Raw genomic sequence first — 23,577 nt, forward strand, 5'->3', positions numbered from 1 at the left:
CACCAATGAGACAGTTGGGGAAATCTGAATATCAACTGTATGTGATTATAGTATTGTATGAATGTTAAATGCCTTGGATGTGGTAATGGTATTGTGGATATGTATGAAAACGACCTTGTTCTTAGGAGATACACATTGAAAGTACATAGCAATTAAGTGTAAAGAATTTTGTGGGGCCGGGCGCAGTGGCTCACGCCTATAATCCCAGCACTTTGGGAGGCCGAGGCAAACGGATCACCTGAGGTCGGGAGTTCAAGACCAGCCTGACCAACATGGAGAAATCCCATCTCCACTAAAAGCACAAAATTTGCCGGGGCGCTGGCGCACGCCTGTAATCCCAGCTACTTGGGAGGCTGAGGCAGGAGAATTGCTTGAACCCAGGAGGCGGAGGTTGCTGTGAGCCAAGATCGCACCATTGCACTCCAGCCTGGGCAACAAGAGCGAAACTCCACCTCAAAAAAAAAAAAAAGAATTTTGTGGCTGGGTGCAGTGGCTCACGCCTGTAATCCCATCACTTTGGGAGGCTGAGGCAGGTGGATCACTTGAGGTCAGGAGTTCCAGACCAGCCTGGCCAACATGGTGAAACCCCATCTCTACTAGAAATGCAAAAAAATTTAGCCAGGTGTGGTGGCACCAGCCTGTAGTCCCAGCTACTCAGGAGGCTGAAGCAGGAGAATCACTTGAACCCAGAAGGTGGAGGTTGCAGTGGGCCAAGATGGTGCCACTGCACTCCAGTCTGGGCAACAGAGTGAGGCTCTGTTTAAAAAAAAAAAAAGAATTTTGGGCCGGGCGAAGTGGCTCACGCCTGTAATCCCTTGTAATCCTGGGTGGCCGAGGAGGGTGGATCACCTGAGGTTGGGAGTTCCAGACCAGCCTGATCAACATGGAGAAACCCCGTCTCTACTAAAAATACAAAATTAGCCGGGCATGGTGGCACATGCCTGTAATCCCAGTTAATCAGGAGGCTGAGGCAGGAGACTTGCTTGAACCCAGGAGGCAGAGGTTGCAGTGAGCCGAGATCACACCATTGCACTCCAGCCTGGGCAAGAAGAGCAAAACTCCGTCTCAAAAAAAAAAAAAAAAAAAAAAAAAGAATTTTACACCTAACTCAAGTGATTCAGCAAACTCAAGTGATTCAGCAGAAATAATTATTATTATTTCATTATTATTATACACACATACATTAAAAGAGAGATACAAAGCCAAGTCTGGCAAAATGTTATCAGTGAATCTAGGTGAAGAGTGGATAAATGGGTTGCTCATTGTATTAATCTTGCAAATTTTCTGGAAGTTTTAACTTTTTTTAAAGGCTAGGGAAAACAGTGTATGTCATAGGTTAAATTTCTTGAGCGTGATAAAGGTATTGTGGTTATGTAGGAGAATATCTTTGTTCTTAGGAGATACATATTGGAGTAGTTAGGGGTGAAATGTCATGCTATCTGCAACTTATTTCCAAATGGTTCATCCAGAAAAGCATATAAATATATTTTAAAGTATATGTAAAGTACTTAAATATATGAGTATATATGTACAAGTATAAAATAAATATAAATGTAAAAAATGGTGGGTCAAGTGAAAGGTAGAGGGTGTTGCTTTGAACTATTCAACTTTTCTGTGGCTTTGACATTTTTCAAAATGAGAAGTTGGGGAAAAACATTTAGAAATACGTAAATATATTAAGGATACAAAATAAAATTTAAATAATTTTACAAGTTAAGAATCATCCTGGAAAAATTACATCCTGTTACATCAATGCTTAAAACCTCAGTAGCTTCCCACTACTTCTAGGATAAAGACAAAATTGCCTAACAAGGGCTACAAGGCCTGGGGTGGTCTGGCCCCTTCCTCTCCTCCCGGTACCCTACTCATCACCATCATCTGCCCGCTAGGCTCCAGCCACACATAACCACACTCTAACTACACCAGAAGGAAAGACTCCCTCAAAATTATGTCTCCTCCTGTCCTTTATACATGCGGCTACCAAAGCCAAAACCTCACTATGAGGGACTGAGAAATGGATTCTCATGTTGTTTCTGCTGAACTGTTTCCCTAAATCTTCTCGGAAATATTCTCTGCCCGCCCCCCATTCCACCTCTCCAACCCCAGCCAAGTCTGGGTAACTTGCCTCCTTAGCATCCTGTGTTTATCTCATCGTAGCACCTAGTACCCAGTACTGCAATTGTCCGCTCACTTGCTAGTCTTCAGTGCTCTGTTATCTCCTTGAAGACAGGGCCTGACTTGACTCCCCAGTCCCCAGCACTAGTCTGGGGCACAGTAATTATGTATTCAATCAGACTTCCATTTTCTTGCATATAAAATAAAGGAGTTGGGCTGGATGATCTACAAGATCTATTGGCAGTAAAAGAGATCTAATAATCCCAGTCCCAACTGCGCGTGAATTCCCTTTGTCTTTGCATTGCTGGGTTCAGAATTTCTGACCACCTTACCAGTGGAGAGAATCCGAGACTACAGTTCCCATGATCCCTCAGGGCACCACGTGGTGCCTGCCCGTCCTACCAACGCGCAGCGAGGACTCCATTTCCCAGCGTGCCTCAGGAAGGGCGCCAGGACTGCAATTTGCTCCGGAGCGTTCAGCGTCCTGGCCCTGAGCGGGAATCGCAGTAGCCGAGGCTGAGCGGCAGGTAGAAGGGGCTTCTCCGGGGCTTCACAGGGAATACAGGGGCGTCGGCCCAATCACAAGTACGCAGTTGCACATGCCCTACTTTTGCCCATTCTTTGCAAATCCCCTAAGGAACGAACGCGCCTCGCGTGCGGGCATTTCTAATCTCCGCTTGTCCCTCCACTTCCACAGCTGGAGGTCGAATTCACCACGTCACGTAGAGAAAAGGGGCGGTGTCTCGGGTCTCCGTGTGTGGCATCAAGGCGGGCTTCCTACAGGAGCTGGTGTGGACGTCCGGGCGTGGGGTTAGGGCGGATGCGGGGATCGCGGGGCGGGTGTTGACATTGTGCTCTCACCAGGCGGATCGCCCCGACCCTCACTCCTGGCGTTTGCGTCTCTGGCGTAGCCGATGCTGAGTGCGCGGCTGGTCCCGGCTCTGGTCTCCATGGCTGGCCGCGTCTGTTTGTCCCAGGGCAGCGCGGGATCCGGGGCCATCGGTCCAGTGGAGGCCGCCATTCGCACGAAGTTGGAGCAGGCCCTGAGCCCCGAGGTGCTAGAGCTTCGCAACGAGAGCGGTGGCCACGCAGTCCCGCCTGGCAGTGAGACGCACTTCCGCGTGGCTGTGGTGAGCTCTCGTTTCGAGGGACTGAGCCCCCTACAACGACACCGGCTGGTCCACGCAGCACTGGCCGAGGAGCTGGCAGGGCCGGTCCATGCGCTGGCCATCCAGGCACGGACCCCCGCCCAGTGGAGAGAGAACTCTCAGCTGGACACTAGCCCCCCATGCCGGGGTGGGAACAAGAAAACTCTAGGAACCCCCTGAACCCCGAGAGAGGGAGGACCAGGATCCGAATGGACTGGGTGAGCACGAATTACTGAGGCCTTCCCTTTGATACAGTCCAGGATTTGTAAGGGATGAAGACCCCTGGGCCCCATTCTGTTGGGGTCCATACATATTCTCCGAAGATAGCAACTTGCTTCAGGTCAAAGTGAACCGGAGAAAAGAGAAGAATCACTCACTATTGCTCTTGTCCTGGACTATTCAGGAAGGGCAGCCCGGGTGTTCCATGTTAAATCATGACAGAACTGCACCAGACCTGATGAGTTGGAAACGATCCTATACATTAAAAGAAATTACACTATGAGGCTGTGTTCTTAATGGACTGCTGAATCAGTGCCACAGGTGTTCTTGGGAGAAGAAAGATACCTGTAGACTAGTCGGGAAGGGCTTTATGAGGGAAGGGATCTAGTTGGATCTTTAATGGAAAGCACAAAATTAACCAGAAAGGAGAGGATAGGTGCTATAGGCAGGGAGAAGAACCTTAGCAAAGACATAGACACTGGACTGAGCAGTGAGTTAATGGACAAGACAGGGAATATAGGCAGGGACACATTTGAATTTCATCTTGGGGGAATGTTTGGCTTTTCTACAGCTTATTCATTTCCAAAAAGTAGTACTTGTATTTGTTTAAAAGAAAAATGTTTTTAAAAAGCACTAAAGCAGTGAAAAGAGGATAAGAACTAAGAAAATGATTACAAATGATGAAGAAACCTTTATATAGCCCTTTTTCTTTCTTTTCTTTTTTTTTTTGAGATGGAGTTTCGCTCTTGTTGCCCAGGCTGCAGTGCAATGGCACGATCTCGGCTCACTGCAATCTCTGCCTCTTGGGTTCAAGCGATTCTTCTGCCTCAGCCTCCCCAGTAGCTGGGATTACAGGCAAGCACCACCACGCCCAGCTATTTTTTTGTATTTTTAGTAGAGATGGGGTTTCACCATGTTGACCAGGATGGTCTCAAACTCCTGACCTCAGGTGATCCTCCTGCCTCAGCCTCCCAAAGTGCTGGGATTACAGGCGTGAGCCACTACCCGTAGCTTTTTTGTTTTTGTTTTTGAGATGGAGTCTCACTTTGTTGCCCAGGCTGGAGTGCAGTGGCGCAATCTCAGCTCACTGCAGCCTCCGCCTCCCAGGTTCAAGCAATTCTCCTGCCTCAGCCTCCCAAGTAGCTGGGACTAGAGGCTTGTGCCACCACACCCAGCTAATTTTTTGTATTTTATAGAGACAGGGTTTCACCATGTTGCTCAGGCTGGTCTTAGACTCCTGAGCTCAGGCACTCCGCCCACCTCAGCCTCCCAAGGTGCTAGGATTACAGGTGTAAGCCACCATGCCCTGCAGTGTAGCGCTTTTTGAGCATTACAGATATTGTCATATTTCTGAGGGGAGCTCAAGTAATGTCTATAGAAGCAACTTTCCAATAATCTCAACGTGGAAATTATTAGAGAACAAAACTTGGTTAACATATATCTTTTTTTTTTTTTTTTTTTGAGACGGAGTTTTGCTCTTGTTGCCCAGACTGGAGTGCAATGGCCCAATCTCAGCTCACTACAACCTCCGCCTCCCAGGTTCAAGCGATTCTCCTGTCTCAGCCTCCCGAGTAGCTGGGATTACAGGTGCCTGCCACCATGCCCGGCTAATTTTTGTATTTTTAGTGGAGACGAGGCTTCATCATATTGGTCAGGCTGGTCTCAAACTCCTGACCTCAAGCGATCCGCCTGCGTCAACCTCCCAAATTGCTGGGATTACATGCGTGAGCCACCACACCCAGCCCAGTTAACATATATCTTGACCATTTCTAGCTAAAGAATTTAAGGTGCATGTGGTCGGGCAGTAGGGAGTTATTGACAAATTTTGAGTACAGACATGCCAGAGAGCATTTGGGGGCAGATGGATCTGGCAGTGATGTGTAAGTGAGTTGGCATGGGAGATTGGAGGAACAGAGATCAATCCAGAGTGAAGGCAGAACCCTGACTTACAGGTCATCTGTGGGAATGGAAAGGAAGGAGTTTATTTGAGAGCTACCATAAAATCAGAAAATGGTTTGATTAGAACAGAAATGGACTAGAGTGAGAGGGGAGTCAATGGTAACCCCAAGGCAGTGGTTTTCAGATTTTCTCAGGTAAGAACTCCCATGGGAGATTGTTTAAAATGAAGCTTCTGGCTGGGTGTGGTGGCTCACACCTGTAATCCCAGCAGTTTGGGAGGCCGTGGCGAGCGGATCGCCTGAGGTCAGGAGTTCGAGACCAGCTTGGGCAGCATGGTGAAACCCCATCTCTACTAAAAATACAAAAATTAGTTGGGTGTGGTGGCAGACACCTGTAATCCCAGCCTCTTAGGAAGCTGAGGCAGGAGGATCACTTGAACCCAGGAAGTGGAGGTTGCAGTGAGCCAAGATTACGCCACTGCACTCCAGCCTGGGCAACAAAGCGAGACTCTGTCTCAAAAAAAAAAAAAACCGTAGATTCAAGGTCCCTATCCTTCCAAACCAAGAAAAAAAAAAGGGTTCTGATTCAATAAGTCAAGAGTGGAGTCTGGAGTCTATATTTTTAAAAAGCATACCAGAAGATTTAGAGGAAAGTTGGTTCTATTCTTATGAAACATTACTCCCAAAGTTTTCAAATCTGGGAGACTTAGAGGGCCCTCCATCTGTAGGGAAAGATCAAGGTAGAGAGGCCAATTTAGGAAGTAAATCTGGTATACCATGTTATTCTGACCTTCAGTTTGGAAAGCTGTTTTTCCATCTCACCATTTTACCCTCCAAGGCTGTTAGGAGAATTGGATGTAGGTGGAGAGTCACAGAAGCAGGTATAGCCATTTTGTATTTTGAGGATTTGTTTTCGTTTTATTTTTCATCAATATTTTTCACTGCATTTTTCACATCAACAGAGTTGGGTTTAGGGTTCCCCAGGAGAGCAAGGGAGATGGATGGGTCCCTCCCAGGGGTGCAAGGAAGAGGGCTACGTCCAGCATGTGAGGAGTGAGGGACAAGGGCACAGGGCACACACTCGTACACTGCGCACTGGAGGAGAAGGCAGTCTTTTGAGCACAGACACCAAAGAATTAAACAGTCACCACCTGGCACAGTGTTACAAAATGGGAGGAGTGACCACAGGGTTGGGGCACCGGACGCAGCATGACAAAGGTGAATTTTGGTTTTCTTTTTTGTTATTTTCACTTTTTTCCTTTTAACTTTTTTTTAAACATTTTACAAACATCTAAAAACTACAACACATCACAGCTACAGTGGGGTGAGGGGAGGGCACCAAAGAAAGCAGCCACACAGAGTAGGGTGAGACGGGGCAGCCTAACCTACAGAGGCTATTGTGTGGAAGGGTAAAATGGGGAAACTGAGGCTTCTAGTCCCTGCATTAGGGGTCCCTTACTCACTGCCCAACCTCTCCCCACTCAGAGGAGCTGCCAGGAGGGCCCCTGCTTCCTGCCTCCGCCCCAGCTCCTTGTGCTTTTTGATCTGCTGGTTTGACCAGATGCCTGGTTTCTTTCCCTCCCCTGCCTGTGAGGGGACAGATCGGGGGCATGGGAGGGCAGCTGTGCTGTTCCTGCCTGTGCTGAAGTGGGTGGAGCCTCTCACTCCAGAGGAGGCCTGTGCTTCTTGAGGAGGGAAGGAGATGGGCCTTTTCAGATGCCCTCAGATCTCCCTAGACTGTGGGGACTCTTATCCCAGGCTGGCCTAGGGCTCCTCCATCCCAGGCTCAACACAGAAACCAGATTAGGGGAGGAACTATGGGAGGCAGGGTTGTGTGTGCATCTGCTGAAATTACCCTTGGCTTATATTTCAGGACAGTATAGTGATACCCCCCGCCCCATGGCACATGCACACACATATATAAGTATACATACACATTCACACACAGTCCTGTGGAGCTGCCTCAGAACTTAATCTATTAATAAATAAGAATCAGAAAGCTAATTTCATAAAATTCAGGCTTCATATTTGCAGCCCAAATTGAGAGGGAAGTGGAGGCCAGAGGGCTGAGGTTTATTGCTTCTCCCCCAGCATCCAACAGGAGGTGTGAGAGGGCACCCGAGGCCCACCCTTCAGACTCTAAGAAGTTCTTTTGGTCCATGGTCTACACCAGAGCCCCAGCCCCCAGCATAATTGCATACCTGTGGTTTCACCAGGGTCTAGGCAGAGGGAATGATGGGGAAGGCAGGAAGCCTATTCTGGAACCCCTGGAACAGGGAAGCAAGGGCCCCTCTCTAACGGGGGGAGAAGGATGGGGCTCAGCCTTCTCTTGTGCGAAGTCAAGGGTAACGGGAAGTGGGGAGTACAGCTTCATCTCAAAACTGGGATGAAGGAGCCTTCCCTGTAGTCCCTGCCCACAGGGGTCACACACATGCACACACACACGCACACGCACACGCCCACACAGCTAAGACACCAAACACGGGGAGTGGGGAATGAGGGCTCTGCAGGTCAGGATGGCAGGGCAGGGAGGGGAAGGAAGGAGTTGTTGGTCTCACAGTGTGCCTGCCAATCCCAAAGCCCTAGAGACCCCTTCACTGCAGCACCTGCCCCCGGGTCTCAGGCAGCTTCAGGGCCAGAGAGCTGCCAAGGGCAAGGGCAGCTGAGGCAAAGAGGATGGGGGCAGCCTTGGTGATTCCCACGAAGGATGTGAAGATGCTGATCCCCAGCACAGCTGCCAGCTTACACAGGGCATTCAGGAAGCCAAAAGCTGTGGTCCTGCTCAGGAGTCCCCCAGTGCAGCACGGCGCAAGGTACAGGAGGGGGGCAAAGGAAGAGTGGAGGGCAGGGAAGTGAAGGCCAGGAAGATGCAGGCAGTGTCCAAGAGGGAGAGAGAAGGTTGGAGAGATCAGAGAGGTAAAGGATGTACACCAGGAATGTAGATAAATTGAGAGACAAGGGGAAAGGAGACCAAAAAGTGAGGTTAACAGTTAAAGACTTCGAGGAGTAGATACAAAAGCTACCAGGTTTTTTCTTTTTCTTTTTTTTTTTTTTTTTTTTTTTTGAGACGGAGTCTTGCTCTGTTGCCCAGGCTGGAGTGCAGTGGCGCGATCTCGGCTCACTGAAAGCTCCACATCCCAGGTTCAAGCAATTCTCTTGCCTTAGCCTCCTGAGTAGCTGCGATTACAGGCACCCGGCTAACTTTTTGTATTTTTAGTACAGACAGGGTTTCACCATGTTGGCCAGGCTGGTCTCAAACTCCTGACCTCAGGTGATCTGTCCGCCTCGGCCTCCCAAAGCACTGGGATTACAGGCATGAGTCACCATGCCCAGCCAAAGCTACCAGATTTTAGAGGAGAAAATGGAAATGCATATCCTCTCACCCCTAAGGATGCTCTTCCCATTCAGCCCTCCTTCCTCACCCCACCCCTCTCCTGAATCCACTGCCCTGCCCCCACCACATTCCAAATACCTCTTGTCTGAGGGGTAGAGTTCAACAGTCAACACGTCCAGCGCATTCCACGATGCAATGCTGACCCCACCAAAAAGGCAGAGCAGAGCGATCATGGCCGACTCGCTGTTCCCAAAAGACAGGAAGAAGCAGGAGACACAGGACATCACGCTGGAGCCAGCTGGAGCCAGGAGAGGAGAGAGCAGCATGAGCCTGGCCACGGTGAAACCCACCCACAGCCCGCCCTGTCCCATCAGCTGGCTTTCAGATAGCCCAGGATGAGACTTGTTCCCAAGGTATCCAACCAAGGTATCCAAAAGGACGTCTTTTCACTCCTCCTCAACCTCCCTTATAATTGTTTATTAATATCAGTAACCATCATTTATTCAATGCCAGCCATGGGCCAAGGCAATTGATGCTTTACATGCATTGATCTAGCACATCAATCCTACGACACAGGTATTATTATCACCTCCATTTTCCAGAGGAAACAACCAGGCTCATAGAGGTAACTTGCCAGAGGCCAGAGGTAGGTGGTGGAGCTGAGATTCAAAACCCATAACCTCAAAGCCTGTGCTCTAACCTCTTGCAATTCTGCTTACCTCCTTTACCCCCAGAGAAGCTTCTGTGCCAGTCCCCACCCCATCCTGCAGCACCCTCTAAACAGAAAACATGAGAGAGAGGAACTCTCTGACCAATCTCTTCCACAGCCCAAGGTGAGAAGCCTGTTGACTGCCTCCTGCGGCCCCTGGCCCCTACTATCAGATCTGACTCAGCCCGCTTACCAAGCATTCTGAGCCTGCCAATCTTGTCCATGAGCAGGGCAGACACGATATTCCCAGGAAGCACTGCCAGTGTCCCCAGGAAGCTCACAAAGTATACCATGTAGGCACCTTCGCCCGTCCCTGTCACGTCTAGCGGGCAGCCCTCCTTGTTGTGCAGGAACGTACTGTTTATCAGACGGCTGTTCACAAACTTGTACTCAAACAGGTCTGCGGGCAAAGGCCAAGATAAGCAGGCAGTCACAGCAGATGGGAGAGGGAGGCTGCTACGGCTTATGGCTCAGGGCTCTGCATGTATGAAAGTTAGTAGGAGGGGCTCTCAAAATTATTCATAGTGCTAATCACAAAACATCAAATAATATCACCATAGGAACTAGGGATCTTTACAGCAGAAAATGACCATCATCTGTCCAACAGTGTGACTTTGTCCAAGTTCTCCCATTAATAGTCTTAGCTGCTTATTCATTCTTTCTGTCTGTGCTAGCTGACTATAAGCAGTAGCGATGCCGTGGACGTAGGAAATTTTTCTGAGAAAAACATTTAAAATAATAAAAAGTCCTATCCATTGTTGTTTTCCTGCAAGATGGGAAAAGCTCGCCCAGTATGAGGTGGGAAATTTCATTCTAGCTCACAAAACCAGCATTTCATGTGCATATACTGAAGTTTGAGAATCACTATTAAAAAGGAGTGGATTCATGCAATGATCCCCACCAAATACCCCTTTTACTGTTTTTCTTTTTCCCAAGAACGCTGTTTTGGATGATTTTTACCTTCTTCAAAGGTGCATTAATTTTACCTACTGAGTTATAATTTCAGCCAAAGGCAAAGAAACTTGATGTTTTTGTCAGATATTCTATTACAGGAAAATGTCCAACATCCATTAGATTTTCAGAATTATTGGTTGTCGCTATCAGGCCCCTCTACCACCTTCCCACAGGGGTCCAGGGATCTCACCTGGAGAACCCTAAGAGTGAATGAAAAAGGTTCCTTCTCATCAAGGTCCACCCAACCCTTTGGTCTGACACCCACCAGCCACCCGGCCTTACCAGTGTTATAGAACACAGTGTTGATGAATGTGCAGTTGCGGAAAAACGTGTTGCTGGATGTGACATCCTCGAAATAACACTCTTCAAACAGGGAATCCTCAAAGGACACTGACTTCAGCCGCAGCCCAATGAACCTGTAAGGCCAGGATAATGAAAGACACTCCCCCGTCATCCTCATGCCCCCTCCAAGACTCACTCTTCAGCGAAGTAATGGGAAGCTGGGCATTGAGGAGAAACCACAAGTGTTTGCTCCCCAAATGCCTTGTCTTGAATCCCTAGACTCATAAAAGAGACAAGAGGTAGAAGGAACAGGGAAGAAGTGAAGTTCAAAAGTCCCCACATACTTGTCATTGAAGTACTGCCCGCCTCGGTGGATCTGATTCTCCAACGTGAAGTTAAAAGTTACATGCTCTACGCGCTCTCCGGGGAACACTTTGGTGCGGGATGCATAGTCCACTGCCTGGAGATGGCGGATCATGTCAGGAAACCAGACGGTCAGGCCATAGTAGCTGAAGAGTCAAGGACAATGGAAACAGACAAGGCTCAGAGATGAGAATCAGGCAGAGGAGAAAATGGAAATGTGCATCCTCTCCAGAACAAGGGAGAAATGGAGTCAACCTCTGTTAGGACCTTGCTCCTCTCCAGCCTCACCAGCTTCTCCCTGCTCCTCCCTTCAACAGCTGCTGTGCTCCTGGGGGACTTCAGGGTCTCACACAGCAGCCACTATACTTTTTCTTATCTCCCAAGCATTTGCTTTTCCCTCTGCCAAAAACACTCTTCTCCACCCCAGCCACCCCCACTCCACCTGTCTGACTCCCATTCACCCTTTAGGACTTAGGTCCCCACCCCAGCCCAAGCCCCAAGTGCTCCCACTGCCCTTCCCCCACCCTTCTCTCATCACCCTGCTTCATAGCAAGTTTCGTCTCGCTTCATTTTTTTTTCTTTTGAGACGGAGTCTCGCTCTGTCACCCAGGCTGGAGTGCAGTGGCGCAATCTCGACTCACTGCAACCTCCATCTCCCAGATCCACGCCATTCTCCTGCCTCAGCCTCCAGAGTAGCTGGGACTACAGGTGCCCGCCATCATGCCCGGCTAATTTTTTGTATTTTTAGTAGAGACAGGGTTTCACCATAGCCAAGATGGTCTCGATCTCCTAACCTCATGATCCTCCCGCCTCGTCCTCCCAAAGTGCTGGGATTACAGGCTTGAGCCACCGCTCCCGGCCTCATCATCCTGCTTCTTGACCAAAACATAAACTCCGGGAGGACCTGGGACCACGTCTGTTTCATCCCAGCACAGAATAGAAACTGAATCCTGGTCAGCCTACAGTACAAGTTTGTTGAGTGAACTAATGAAGTAGAGGAGCTGGCTGCAGGATCAGAGAGGGTCTGCACGGCACCTTCCCTCATCGCTTGTCCCCTGCATCTCCATTCTCCCCACCTCTCTCCCAGCCCACACACCACCACAACCACCACATACCACCCAGTCCACCCATCTCCTCACCTGAATGACATGGTGAACCACACACCCATCATCATCAGAGTGATGCGCCGATATTCGGGACCAAAACAGGAGAGAAAATTCCCCCAAACCTACAGAAGACCGGACAAAGTCAGAACTTGGCTATACTAAGTTCTAGCACCCATAGATCCCCACTTTTCTGCCCTCCCACCTCCCTTCAGCTCACCCATCACCCACACACATAGACTTCAGTCCTGCCTTCTTCTCCACTTCCCCCACTCCCTTCTCTCTACCACCCCATCCACCATTACCTGCCCCCCTAGGCTCAAGGCCCGGACCCCCCAGCGCTGGTACCAGGTCCCTGTGTCCGACTGGATCTCAATCAATTCATCCTCCTGATGAATCGTCTTAATGTGGGTAACCTGGGGTCAAGAGAAGGGGTGGGCAATCACACACTCTGTGTTTCCCAACCTCCGCCAGGTGCCTCAGTTTCCCCTGCATTAGCAGAATGGGAGGCAGGAAAATCTCCTTATGGTAGAGTGTGGTCTGAGGTGGGGGGTACTCAGAGAGGGGCCAGGTAGGGGCTGGGGCTGCAGGGCGTGGAGGTCTGAGTCGGGAGGGCTGTGGCTTACTGAGAACACTCGCTCAGGATGTCCCTTGGCTCGCATGTTGGTATCATGGACCTGCTTCAGCACCATCCAGGCCTCATCATGCTTCCCATTCTAGAGCCAAAGACACAATCCCCACATCCAAGTCAGCCCCTACCTGACCTAGAGTTATAGACCCCCTCCCTCCCACCTGGCTTCTGTAGTCACAGGACACTAAATGGTTCCCGGCCCTCAACCCCACCACCAAGCCCTGACCTACGGGCATGCACTGACCACTCGGAAAGAGCCCCAAGCTGAGGTATAGCAAGACAATCAGACTTGGGCAAGAGCTGCAGGTTGAGGGTGGGGAGTGTTGTCCAGGGGAAAAAGGCAAGCACAGGTCCTGGGAATTCCATAGTACAGAGGAAAGTAAAAACCAAAGGTAAGGGAAATGATGGGCAAGCATGTAGTCAAAGACCTAATCCTGCTGGGGTTAGGAGGGGAAGGTGTAGGGGGTGGGAATGTCTCTTGAGCTGTAAATGCAGGACAGGTCCAAGGCCCTTCCCTGCAAAATCTTAAGTCATCCATGGGTGAAGAGGTCCCCTGGTTTCTCCACCCAAGAACCCCTCAGGGACACATTCCAAGGCAAAGGATGCAAGATAAAGTCCTCTGGAGAGTGGACTCTGTGAGGAAGGCAGGCAGGCAAACAGGATCAAATCAAACTCCTGTCGGTGTTTGAACACAGGAGCCCCTGCTGCCGTCCACACTCCACAGCCGACGCCCCACCCCACCCCATGCAGCTCAGCCCCATCACCTCTAGGAAGAAACGGGGGCTCTCAGGCTGCGTGGTCAGAGCCCCAATGGCAAACACAGAAGGAAAGGCGCAGACGAGGACGAAGACCCTCCAGCTGTGGAACTGGTAGGCAGAACCCATCTGAAAACTCCACCCTGGTAGGGAGAAAGTGACAGCATCAGCAGAGAAGCCAGAGGCTGGGGGAACCCACCACAGGGAGCACAGAAGAAGAGGGAGGAGGGAGATAACCTGGGGTGGATTCCGGGGGGCTGCTCACCATAGTGGGGGATGATGGCCCACGCCATAGCAGCTGCGTACACGCCACCAATCATCCAAAACATGCAGAGCCAGCTCAAATGCTCCCCTCGTTTCTCCTGGGCCAGAAACTCGGAGAAATAGGAGAAGACAATGGGGATGGACCCTCCAATCCTGGAGTGCATTTCAAGAATTCAGCATTAGCAAATGGCCATAGTCCTGATCCTCTGCCCCACTGCTCTGGACCCCGAGCCCCTTTTGTCTTCCAGGCTTTTGAAGAGACTCCATCTCACACATAAAGCCTTACAAGCTCCCCTGTGGGCCAGCCATCAAGCACCCATCCTTGGGACCATGGGAAACAGGCAAGCGAGTCTCAGGGAAAGGGAAAGAGCAAATCTTAAATCTTGAAAATGACTTACAGAGTTGGAAGGCAGGGAAGATAATTGCAGAAAAGAGAATAAATCTCCAAAGAAAAAAGACAAGCCAAAAGCCTCCAAGGGCAGATGTTGTGGGAATGGCCAGAAAGGAGCTTGGAGTTGAAGCAGAGTAAGCGGGCCTGCCATGCTTGCAAAAGTGAAGTGGCAGTGCAGGCAAGGTGTCAGGGTTCTGGCAGGTGTGGGTGTTAGCAAGGTTTGTTGTGTAATGCAGGAAATGTGTAGACTCTGGTAGGGGGTAACTCTGGGTCCACAGGAGCCCAGGGGTGGGGCTGAGGCCCACTAGGCCTCTTTGTAGAGGCAGGCTCAAAAATGGAACTAGAGGTGGGGTGGAGGACTCAGGAGTGGGCCAACATGGAACAGCATTCTGGACAGCAGCAGACAGGTCCTGGGCAGGGAGGAGCTGGCCTGAAGATGGTTGGGGGAAGAAAGGAACTCATTCATCCATTCAACTCACACAGATTTAAGGTGCATTTGGTGTGCCTGGCACTGTGCTGGGCCCTAAAGATACAACAGTGACCAAGGCACAGTCCTGCCCTCAAGGGGCTTAGGAAGTGGACACTCACCCAACCCCAGAAAGTAGGCGGCAGAAGAGGAAAGTGCCGTAACCCTGGACAAAAGATGAGAAGAAGGCGAAGACGCTGTTGACTGAGAGTGAGATGAGCAGGCACTGCCTCCGACCCAGCCGGTCAGCCAGACCTCCCCAGAGGAAGGCTCCCACCATCATGCCCAGGTAGACGATGAGGCCTGGAAGGAGGAGGAAAACAGAGGCAGAGGGGGCATGAGCAGACACACCTCAATTCTCCCAGGAGATGAGCACTAAGGGAGCTGAAGGATCTGAAAAACTTCTAGAAGCTAAGTCTACCCAGAGATTAGAGCAAGTGAGAGAAAATGAATGGTGCGAGCAAAGATAGAATATCATCTCTGCAGGCCAGGGGTTCAAAGGCAGGAATGAACCTGCAACTCTCCATTCTCTTCGGTCTGTCTCATTTCTCACTCTGACACACACACAGTGACACCTTTACCCCTGGCTCACTTTGAAGGAGGAATGGGTGTGCCTAGGATCACAGACCACCCCAAGGTCCTCTCTATTCTCCCTGCTTTTTTTTTTTTTTTTTTTTTTTTTTGAGACAGAGTCTCACTGTTGCCCAGGCTGGAGTGCGGTGGCGTGACCTCGGCTCACTGCAGGCTCCGCCCCCGGGGGTTCACGCCATTCTCCTGCCTCAGCCTCCCGAGTAGCTTTGATCCCTTGAAGCAGCAGGAGAGCTCTCATTTGTTCCTAGGGAAAGGGGCTCCAATTCATTTCATCTTTCCAGGAAATCCCCCACACAAAATCCATCCTTTACTCCTTCCAGTCTCAATATTTCTGGCCCAAAAACTCTCCTGTTTTTCACTTCCTTCATAAAACCAGAGCTGGAATTAATCTTTAAAATCATCTACTCCAAACTTTGCATATTCCCATGCCCAAACCAAGCCCCAGGAAGAAGAGACCTGTCCAAGACCCCATGGCAATTTGGTGGCAGAGTAAGGCCTCGATTCTTTCTCTGTGAGTCTAGGGGGTTCCTCCTCAGAGTCCCTGTCAGGAAAGCCCATCAAAGACTACATCCTGTCCCCTGGAAACTCCCGTCTGAGTGAGAGAAAGTCTAACCAGCTTCTCTGGCAGAAGATCCAGGACCCTCCCCCTCCCCCAACCACCTCAAACTGACTCTCCCCATTTATACCAAGGAGTTTGGATACTGGCTTGTTCCCCAATCAGTGAAAGAGAACAGGATAACCAGAGGGAAAGCTGTGAAGAAACATTAAATGGTAGGGACCATCCTACCACAGCCTCCTCCTGCAGAATGAAGCAGACCACCACCCAACCACTGGCCCAAGACCCATTCCAGCTGCCCTCCCGCAAGCCCCTCTTTCACATTCAACTTCACCCTGCCCCAAGGCCAAGAAGAGGGAGTTTGTGAGGGAAGAGTGTGCAGAGGAACCCTGAGCCCTCTGGGAACATCTTGGATGCAGGGTTCTAGGGAACCCAGTGGTAAGGACAAGAGCAATTTCCAGGAGCCAAGGAGGTTTCCAGAGTTTGAGGGGATAAGGCTGGAGCCCCCCATGTCTTACCTAGCATGCCTTTGTTGGAGTCGGACAGGCACATGTCTTTCTCAGCGCTGGGCAGCACGAAGCCCACCACAAAGACCTCCACACCATCAGCCATCAGCGCCAGACCAAGCACAAAATACAGTGTCCACTGGAAGCGGCCGTGGCCACACTCCCGTAGGATGGCTTCATACTGTTGGGCCAGTTCTTCTCGTTCTTTCCGTCGTTGTGCCTCCCCCCGGCCCCCAGGGGGACCTTCCCCATCACTCAAGCCCCCCCTTACTCCAGCCAGGGGCGCCCCATCTGCCATCCGCTCGCCTTTGCCCCCAGACTCTGCCCGGGGAATGCCCTGATATTCCCCTTCGTAGATCTCATCATCCTCGTCATGGCCCTCAGTAGCGTCACTGGACGCACCACCTTCCTCCTCATCCTGGGTCCCTTCTCCTCGGTAATAGCCATCACTGGGGGCAGGGAAGTCGTCATCATCATCCTCCTCCTCAAAGCGGGAGTACGATCTTCGGGAATATTCGTCCTGGACTCTGTCCAGGCCCTTCACCACCTTCTTGGCCGCATGCTTTTTGACTTCCTTAGCAATGTCTTTGGCCCCACGGATGAAAGCTGCCCGGTCTCGGAAGCCCTCTTCCATGATGGGGCTCAGGGCACTTCACCGGGTCTTCTCCACCTCCTGCTTCTTTTTCAGCTTTTTGCTCAAGGACTTGTAGAGTCAAAAAGACCCCTCCCCACAGTTACTTAGATGAAGTGTGTTCCAGTATCTTTGGGCACAAAAAAAAGAGCAAACAGGTCCTAGCCAATGAGTGCCCAGGAGGGAAAAGGAAGGAGAGGAACTTTGACCTATACCCAGTTCAGTTGGGTGGATGGGGAAGGGACAGGGGGAGCAGGGGAATGGGAAGGGGAAGGGGAGCCAGATTTGGAGGCTAAGCCAGGATAACTCAGGAAGGGTCGCCTACTTCTCTTCCACAAGCCTCTGGAGACCTAGAAAAAATAACAGACAGCAAAAGGAAGTTGTGAGTCCTAAGGTAGTGAAGAAGGCCAATATAAAGCCTCTCAACCCAGAGCCCCATCTGAACCATGTGGTGCAGAGATGGTCTTCTCGCTTTAGGCTCCCATCCACACACTAAAAAGGGATGGCTATCTGGGCTAACCGGGTCACTCACATAGAAGTCCCCTTACTTTGACCTTGGAGGCCTGGCCTATGGAATTTGCTCCAAAGTCTCAGTCACCTACCCCCAAGCCCACCCTAGCCCTTGCTTTATCACCAATCTGCAAAGAACTAAACAGGAAATATGAGAAACCAGAATTCCCTTCTTTAGTCTTGCCTGGGTTTCTTACTGGGGGTAGAGTTGAGGAGGATGTGTAAGAGGACAAGCCCTCCAACCTGTGGCCTTCCCTCCACTGATGGCATCTGAAGGCAGGGGCTTCCACTGTCCTTCCCTCAGGTCCCAAGCTTACAGGCTTCAACAAGGAGGGATTTTCTCTCAGCATAGTCTGATGGGTAAAAGCTCAGCTTCCAGAGTCACAAAGACATGGGTTTGACTTCCTGTTTTGGCAAATACTAGCTAACGGATCAAGCCTCAGTTTCTTCTTGTTTAAAAAGGGGAAAGTAAGGGTTGAATGATACAATGTATCTATGCTCCTTACCATAAGTCACCTGGCACATAAAAATGATGAATAAATATTAACTATTAATTTTGTGCTGACAGTAATATAGTGAAATGCCCAAGTGAAAGCCATCTTGGATGCTCTTTAGGGCGAGCAGCAGGAAGGGACACTGGCAAGGAGAATACTGGTTCAGGGCAAAGTACATGACTGTTAGGGGTGACCTAAGTTGAAATCCCAACTCTGCCACTTACTAACTGATCTCAGTCAGGGTAGTTAACCTCCCTAAGCCTTAGTGTCCACATATTTTAACTGGGGATAATTAAATTGGGAGACTGTTTCTTGGAGTTGATCTGAGAATGTAATCTCACAGTAGATACTCTATGTTAGTTTTCTTCCTTCCTATGATGTTGAAAGTGGGAAAGAAACAGGAAGCAGCAAGGGACAACAGGGGGGTCATACTTAGATGCTGTTGCCCAGCATCCTTGCAAAGAGAGTCCCAAGACCCCCCTGTCTATGTTTCAACTAATTCCAGCAGCTGGGCCCACATTAACTACCTCCAGAAAAACAAGGGAAGATCCAGAAAAGGAGGACCTGGAACCCAAGTAAAGTGGAAGAAAGATGGAAAGCTAAGAAAGGGGTGATGACTGTCCACTGCCACCTTGCTTCAGAATGTCATAGATAGGCCCCCTTTCCACAGATGGGGGTGAGAATGGAAATGACTGTCAAATGCATACATTTCCAACATGAGGTTCTAAGGCTTACAGTTGCATCCCATCCCTCCAGGGCCTCCCTTCCTAATCCCCCTTAATCCTTTCTGCTCCTCCTCCAGGAGTCAAGGAAGAAGGAGTCCACAAACACCGCATTGCGTAGGAGGCGGATGTAGAATAAAGGGGGTTTGTGTGTCCCCCCAAAAAAGACATTCTCCAGAGGAAGGCATGGGATAGCCCCCTTCCTTCATAGGAGCAGAGGAAGCAGGCCTAGATTCTGATCAGAAATCATCCCCCTAAAAATATCCTGCCTCCGGTGCTCCCACCCATCCAGGGCCTTCATTAAATCACACACACACACACACACGCCCTCGTAGAAGACGGTAAGCAATGCTATGTGGTTCAGAGAGAAGCACTGGCAAGCAGCACCTTACCCCCTCAGGACAGATGTAAGCAGTGGACCACGGTGACCAGAAGCAGTGACCCCTATGTCACCTTTTCTTCATGGTTCAGGGCCCAACCATCCTCCATGAAAGAGCTGGAACTGCGGAATCCCCTCAGCGCATGGCAATTTGCTAGCTTTCCTCTCTTTCCTAACCAGGATCTCCCCTCCAGCCCTGAAGGAGGCAGGACCCACCAGGAGCCATACTCTATGTTTGTTGACCCTATTTCCCCCTGAGAGGGGCATGTAGGGCAGAGAAGACTTCCACCACCACAGCAGGATATGAGGGCTCAACAGCCAGCTCCCTCAGGGCCAGCAAGCCCAGGAGGTCAGGAGAGAAAGAAAGAAGACAAATTCTTTGAGCTGGTGAGGAAGTGGTGCTATTTTTAGCCCCAAAAACAGCACAGGGTGGCTAAGCCTGGGGGAGAGAGACAAGACTTGGAGAGGTGGAGGTTAAAGAAGACAAGGTTCAGGGTTACAAGGTCCTAGGCTGGCTGACTTCACCTGACAGGAAAAAATGTGCCCAGGAGATTTTCTGCAGAGGGTGGAGACAGGCAGGGGACTCCAGAGCAAATGCTTCCTTTCAGAACAGCTCATCCAGCCCTGGATCAGAGGAGGGTCCAGAACCCCCCACCCTCCACCCAGTCAAAGCCCCTGACTTTGGGGGCCACCCAGATCCCCAGGCCTTCCTAGCTCAGGTGACAAGGTCATTAAAAAGCAATCACTTATCAAAATGTCCGCGGGGACGGGGGTAGAATGTGGGAGGTGTGGGAGCACCCCTTTCCCATGACAGCCCGGTCATTGAACCTCAGCCCCCACCCAGGACCATCAAGGCTGCGCCTCCCCTCCCCTCCCCACATCCTACCCAGGGTTAGGAAGATGGGAGCACCTACAGTTCTGAGGGATAAAAATGAGGGTGTCAGCTGAGAATGCACACTGAGGAATACGGAGAGGCAGAGAGGGGGACGCAGGGAGAGACCTCCGCAAGCACAGACATAGAGACCGCCCCTATCAGCATTTGCAGCGACCCCCCCACACCCCATCTTGCCTCAGCTCAGGAATAAGGGAAAAGCCCCCAGAACTGACTAAATCCCTGCTCTGAGCACCTCCTCCACCCTTGGTCCTGCTGCTAGACAAGTGCCCACCTTCACTCAACACCCCTTCCCCCCACCCTGGAGCAACTGCTGCCAGCCCCCGCCATCCATGCCCCCAACACCTGGCCGCTCTCCATCTCTGTCTCCCCAGTATTTCCATTCTTCACTCCCCTTCCCTCCATCCTTCACCTGCCCTTCTTCTCCTGCCCCCCCACCCACCCAAGTCCAGGCGCGCACACTGAGGCAGCATCCATTCACCAGCCCCAGCCAAGGTCATTTATCATTCATCCTGGGGGTGGGGGGACGTCAAGGTGAGGATGGGTTAGGAGTTTGAGGGAACCCCATCCCACCTCACAATCCCACCACCACGTTAATTTCCGAAGGGGATAGTGGGGACTTGGTTAAGGCAGAGAAAAACACCCCTCCTCCCCATTCACCAGTATTACACATATGCGCGTGTGTGTGTGTGTGTGTGTGTGTGTGTCCTGAAGAGCACAACTGAAATAAATGTCCATCCCCAAACCACCACCAACGCACCAACCCCCCTCACCCCTAGAGAGGGGATCGTCACCCTCCCCATAAGCAAAGCATCGGAAGATAAAATGGCTGCAAGGCAAGGCAAAGATGCTTCTGCCAGGGGCGGGGTGGAGGTGAGCGACTGAGAAAGGGGTCTCACCTGGGCTGGGTTCCCCGGGTAAGGAGTCCCGGGAGAGGACGGGGGTCCCGGCCGCGGGCGGAGGCGGCAGCGGCGACTGCTCCTGGTACCAGGGAAGCGGCAATGCAGACCTGCCCCCCCACACTCCAGCCCCGCCTCCGCCCCCCCCCCCCCCCGCCACCCCGCGCCACTGAGCATCGGGAGAGACCATTGGTGGGGAGGGGAGAAAAAAGGATGGGGAGGGAGTCAGGGCACGGGAAGAAATGATGAAAGGGCCGGAGGTTGTCACAAGAACAGCTGGAAATGGCACCCAGCCCTTCCCAGCCTCTTCCTAGTAAAAGATAAAAGGAACTAAATAAAAAAACAGTGATGTTAGGAAGACAAGTGGGAAGACAGGGAGATAGGGAATGTGTCAGCCCCTTCCTTAGCACCCCAGTCTCAGTATGGCAGGACCCAATAATTTCAGGGCTTTTGCTGCCTTCAAAACACCTCCCTTGCCTTCTCCACTGCTCTCAAACTCCCTTTTCACAACAGTCTCCCAAATCCAGAGTGCTCCTACTCCAAGTTTACCTGGACATTTTAGAGAAAGCAGAGATAACAAGGTGTGGTTTCTATCCTGAACTGCCAGAGTCCGAGACCCTTGGATTCCTTCAATCTCTTTCCTCAAAAAACAGTCCAGGTTACTTATTTACAGTGGAGACCTCCTCATCCTGTCCATTCAGTTGGTGGTAGCAGAAGTATTGGGGAAGTTGAGGGATTTTTACAGACCTGACCAACTGGACAGTTCCCTTTCCATTAATTTGCTCCAATGACTCAAAAAGGATCTCTCTCAATACCCTTCTCCATTTTCTCTTACTCTCCTCAACCTCCCTCCCCTCCCCACACTTGTATTTCCCGGGCAGGAAGAAGTAAATTGGTTTCAGCTTTTCCTTTCATCTTTCCTTTGCTCTTGCATCAATAACCTGGACTCAGAGATCCAAGACATGCCACTTGGTGACACTTGATGACCATCCCTGCCGAAGGAGTGAGAGGGAATGTAGTGATTTGGGGAAATACATCCTGAATGTGTCTATGCCAGATAAGGTCAGGACCTTCTGGACAGCACTGACCTAGGCTTAGACCTGGGTTCTCACTGCTAACAAGCTGTCAACTCTTGGTCAAGTTCTCCACATCTGTGAACTTCAGATTTCTCATCTGGAAAAGAGGGGCCTGGACTAGATGCTGCATCAGGTCCCTCTCAGATCTAACAGCATGTGATTCTACCTTACTAAATGTGGAGGCTTCAGAATGCTGAGATATATACATGGAGAAGGCTGACAGGCTATGTCCAAAGAGACCACACAGGTAACATTTGCCAGGTTGAATTTACCTCTGACAGGGACACGGGCCTGGGCTTTGCAGACTCCAAAGCTGGGTCTTGGAAATAATCATTCATGCCAACAAAGTTCACAATCTTCTGAAATATAAAGCCGTAATACATAAATATTAATTTATCATATTTAATTGTCACTCAGACTGAAAACTCATATCTACATGTCTAGTACATTCCCTCCCTGAAGCCAAATCAGAATCATAATGTCAATGTATAAATGCACAATGACATTACTGGAGGATTTGTATCTTTAATGGCATCTGGTCATCTGCAATAAGGAGCCATGCCAATGGGTCCAGAAAACTCTTCTTGGCAACAATCTTCTACCCCCACCTCTTTGCTATGGGCAGCCTTGCCAGCACTCCTGGACTACTCTGAATCTGATGGCTTTCCAGGATGGTGCTTGGACTGGCCTCAGGGACTCTCCCTTTACTAGGCTTTCATTGCTGACCCGTCTTCAGGTTAATACACATTCTTTTTTATTTTATTTTATTTTATTTGAGACAGAGTCTCACTCTGTCGCCCAGGCTGGAGTGCAGTGGCACGATCTCAGCTCACTGTAACCTCCACCTCCCGTGTTCAAGTGATTCTCCTGCCTCAGCCTCCCAAGCAACTGGGACTACAGACACGAACCACCACACCCAGCTAACTTTTTTTTTTTTTTTTTTGAGGCAGAGTCTTGCTCCCTCGCCAAGGCTGGAGTGCAGTGGCACGATCTCGGCTCACTGAAAGCTCCGTCTCCCAGGTTCACGCCATTGTCCTGCCTCAGCCTCCCGAGTAGCTGGGACTACAAGCACCTGCCACCACGCCCGGCTAATTTTTTGTATTTTTAGTGGAGACGGAGTTTCACCGTGTTAGCCAGGATGGTCTCGATCTCCTGAACTTATGATCCACCTGCCTCGTCCTCCCAAAGTGCTGGGATTACAGGCATGAGCCACTGTGCCTGGCTAACTTTTGTATTTTTAATGGAGACAGGGTTTCACCATGTTGGCCAGGCTGCTCTCGAACTCCGGACCTCAAGTGATCCACTCACCTCTGCCTCCCAAAGTGCTGGGATTACAGGCATGAGCCACCACACACAGCCAGGTTGACAACATTCTTTATTTAAATATGTTAACATTTTCTTTTCTTTTTTTTTGAGACCAAGTCTTGCTCTGTCGCCCAGGCTGGAGTGCAGTGGCGCAATCTCGGCTCACTGCAAGCTCTGCCTCCCGGATTCACACCATTCTCCTGCCTCAGCCTCCCGAGTAGCTGGGACTACAGGCGCCCGCCACCACACCTGGCTAATTTTTTTGTATTTTTAGTAGAGACGGGGTTTCACCATGTTAGCCAGGATGGTCTCTATCTCCTGACCTCATGATCCACCCGCCTCGGCCTCCCAAAGTGCTGGGATTACAGGCGTGAGCCACCGCGC

The 23,577-nt window shown here is 50.6% G+C and overlaps 2 protein-coding genes across 5 annotated transcripts; one reads left to right on the forward strand and one right to left on the reverse strand.

Moving 5' to 3' along the window:
* Window positions 1-2,537: 2,537 nt before the first annotated feature.
* Window positions 2,538-3,765, forward strand: BOLA1 (bolA family member 1). Of its 4 annotated transcripts, XM_063626173.1 has the most exons (3): window positions 2,561-2,642; window positions 2,813-2,904; window positions 2,980-3,765. In XM_063626173.1, the coding sequence occupies exon 3, from the start codon at window positions 3,030-3,032 to the stop codon at window positions 3,441-3,443; it is 414 nt and encodes a 137-aa protein (XP_063482243.1). In that variant the 5' UTR covers window positions 2,561-2,642; window positions 2,813-2,904; window positions 2,980-3,029; the 3' UTR covers window positions 3,444-3,765. The 4 variants fall into 4 exon arrangements, with proteins under 4 accessions (XP_063482241.1, XP_063482242.1, XP_063482240.1 ...); XM_063626171.1 differs by having other exon boundaries at window positions 2,538-2,700; window positions 2,813-3,765; XM_063626172.1 differs by having other exon boundaries at window positions 2,538-2,642; window positions 2,813-3,765.
* A 2,505-nt stretch (window positions 3,766-6,270) lies between these two features.
* SV2A (synaptic vesicle glycoprotein 2A) lies at window positions 6,271-20,951 on the reverse strand. The gene is made up of 13 exons (XM_063626063.1): window positions 20,813-20,951; window positions 16,298-17,266; window positions 14,755-14,935; window positions 13,777-13,928; window positions 13,521-13,654; window positions 12,752-12,841; window positions 12,431-12,541; window positions 12,162-12,250; window positions 11,004-11,168; window positions 10,660-10,793; window positions 9,617-9,823; window positions 8,853-9,012; window positions 6,271-8,158 (listed from the first exon to the last, which is right to left on the reverse strand). Exons 2-13 carry the CDS (start codon window positions 16,917-16,919, stop codon window positions 7,975-7,977), a joined length of 2,229 nt encoding a protein of 742 aa, XP_063482133.1. The 5' UTR covers window positions 16,920-17,266; window positions 20,813-20,951; the 3' UTR covers window positions 6,271-7,974.
* Between the last annotated feature and the right edge of the window lie 2,626 nt (window positions 20,952-23,577).

Source organism: Symphalangus syndactylus, chromosome 12, assembly GCF_028878055.3.
Source record: "Symphalangus syndactylus isolate Jambi chromosome 12, NHGRI_mSymSyn1-v2.1_pri, whole genome shotgun sequence".
NCBI lineage: Eukaryota > Metazoa > Chordata > Mammalia > Primates > Hylobatidae > Symphalangus > Symphalangus syndactylus.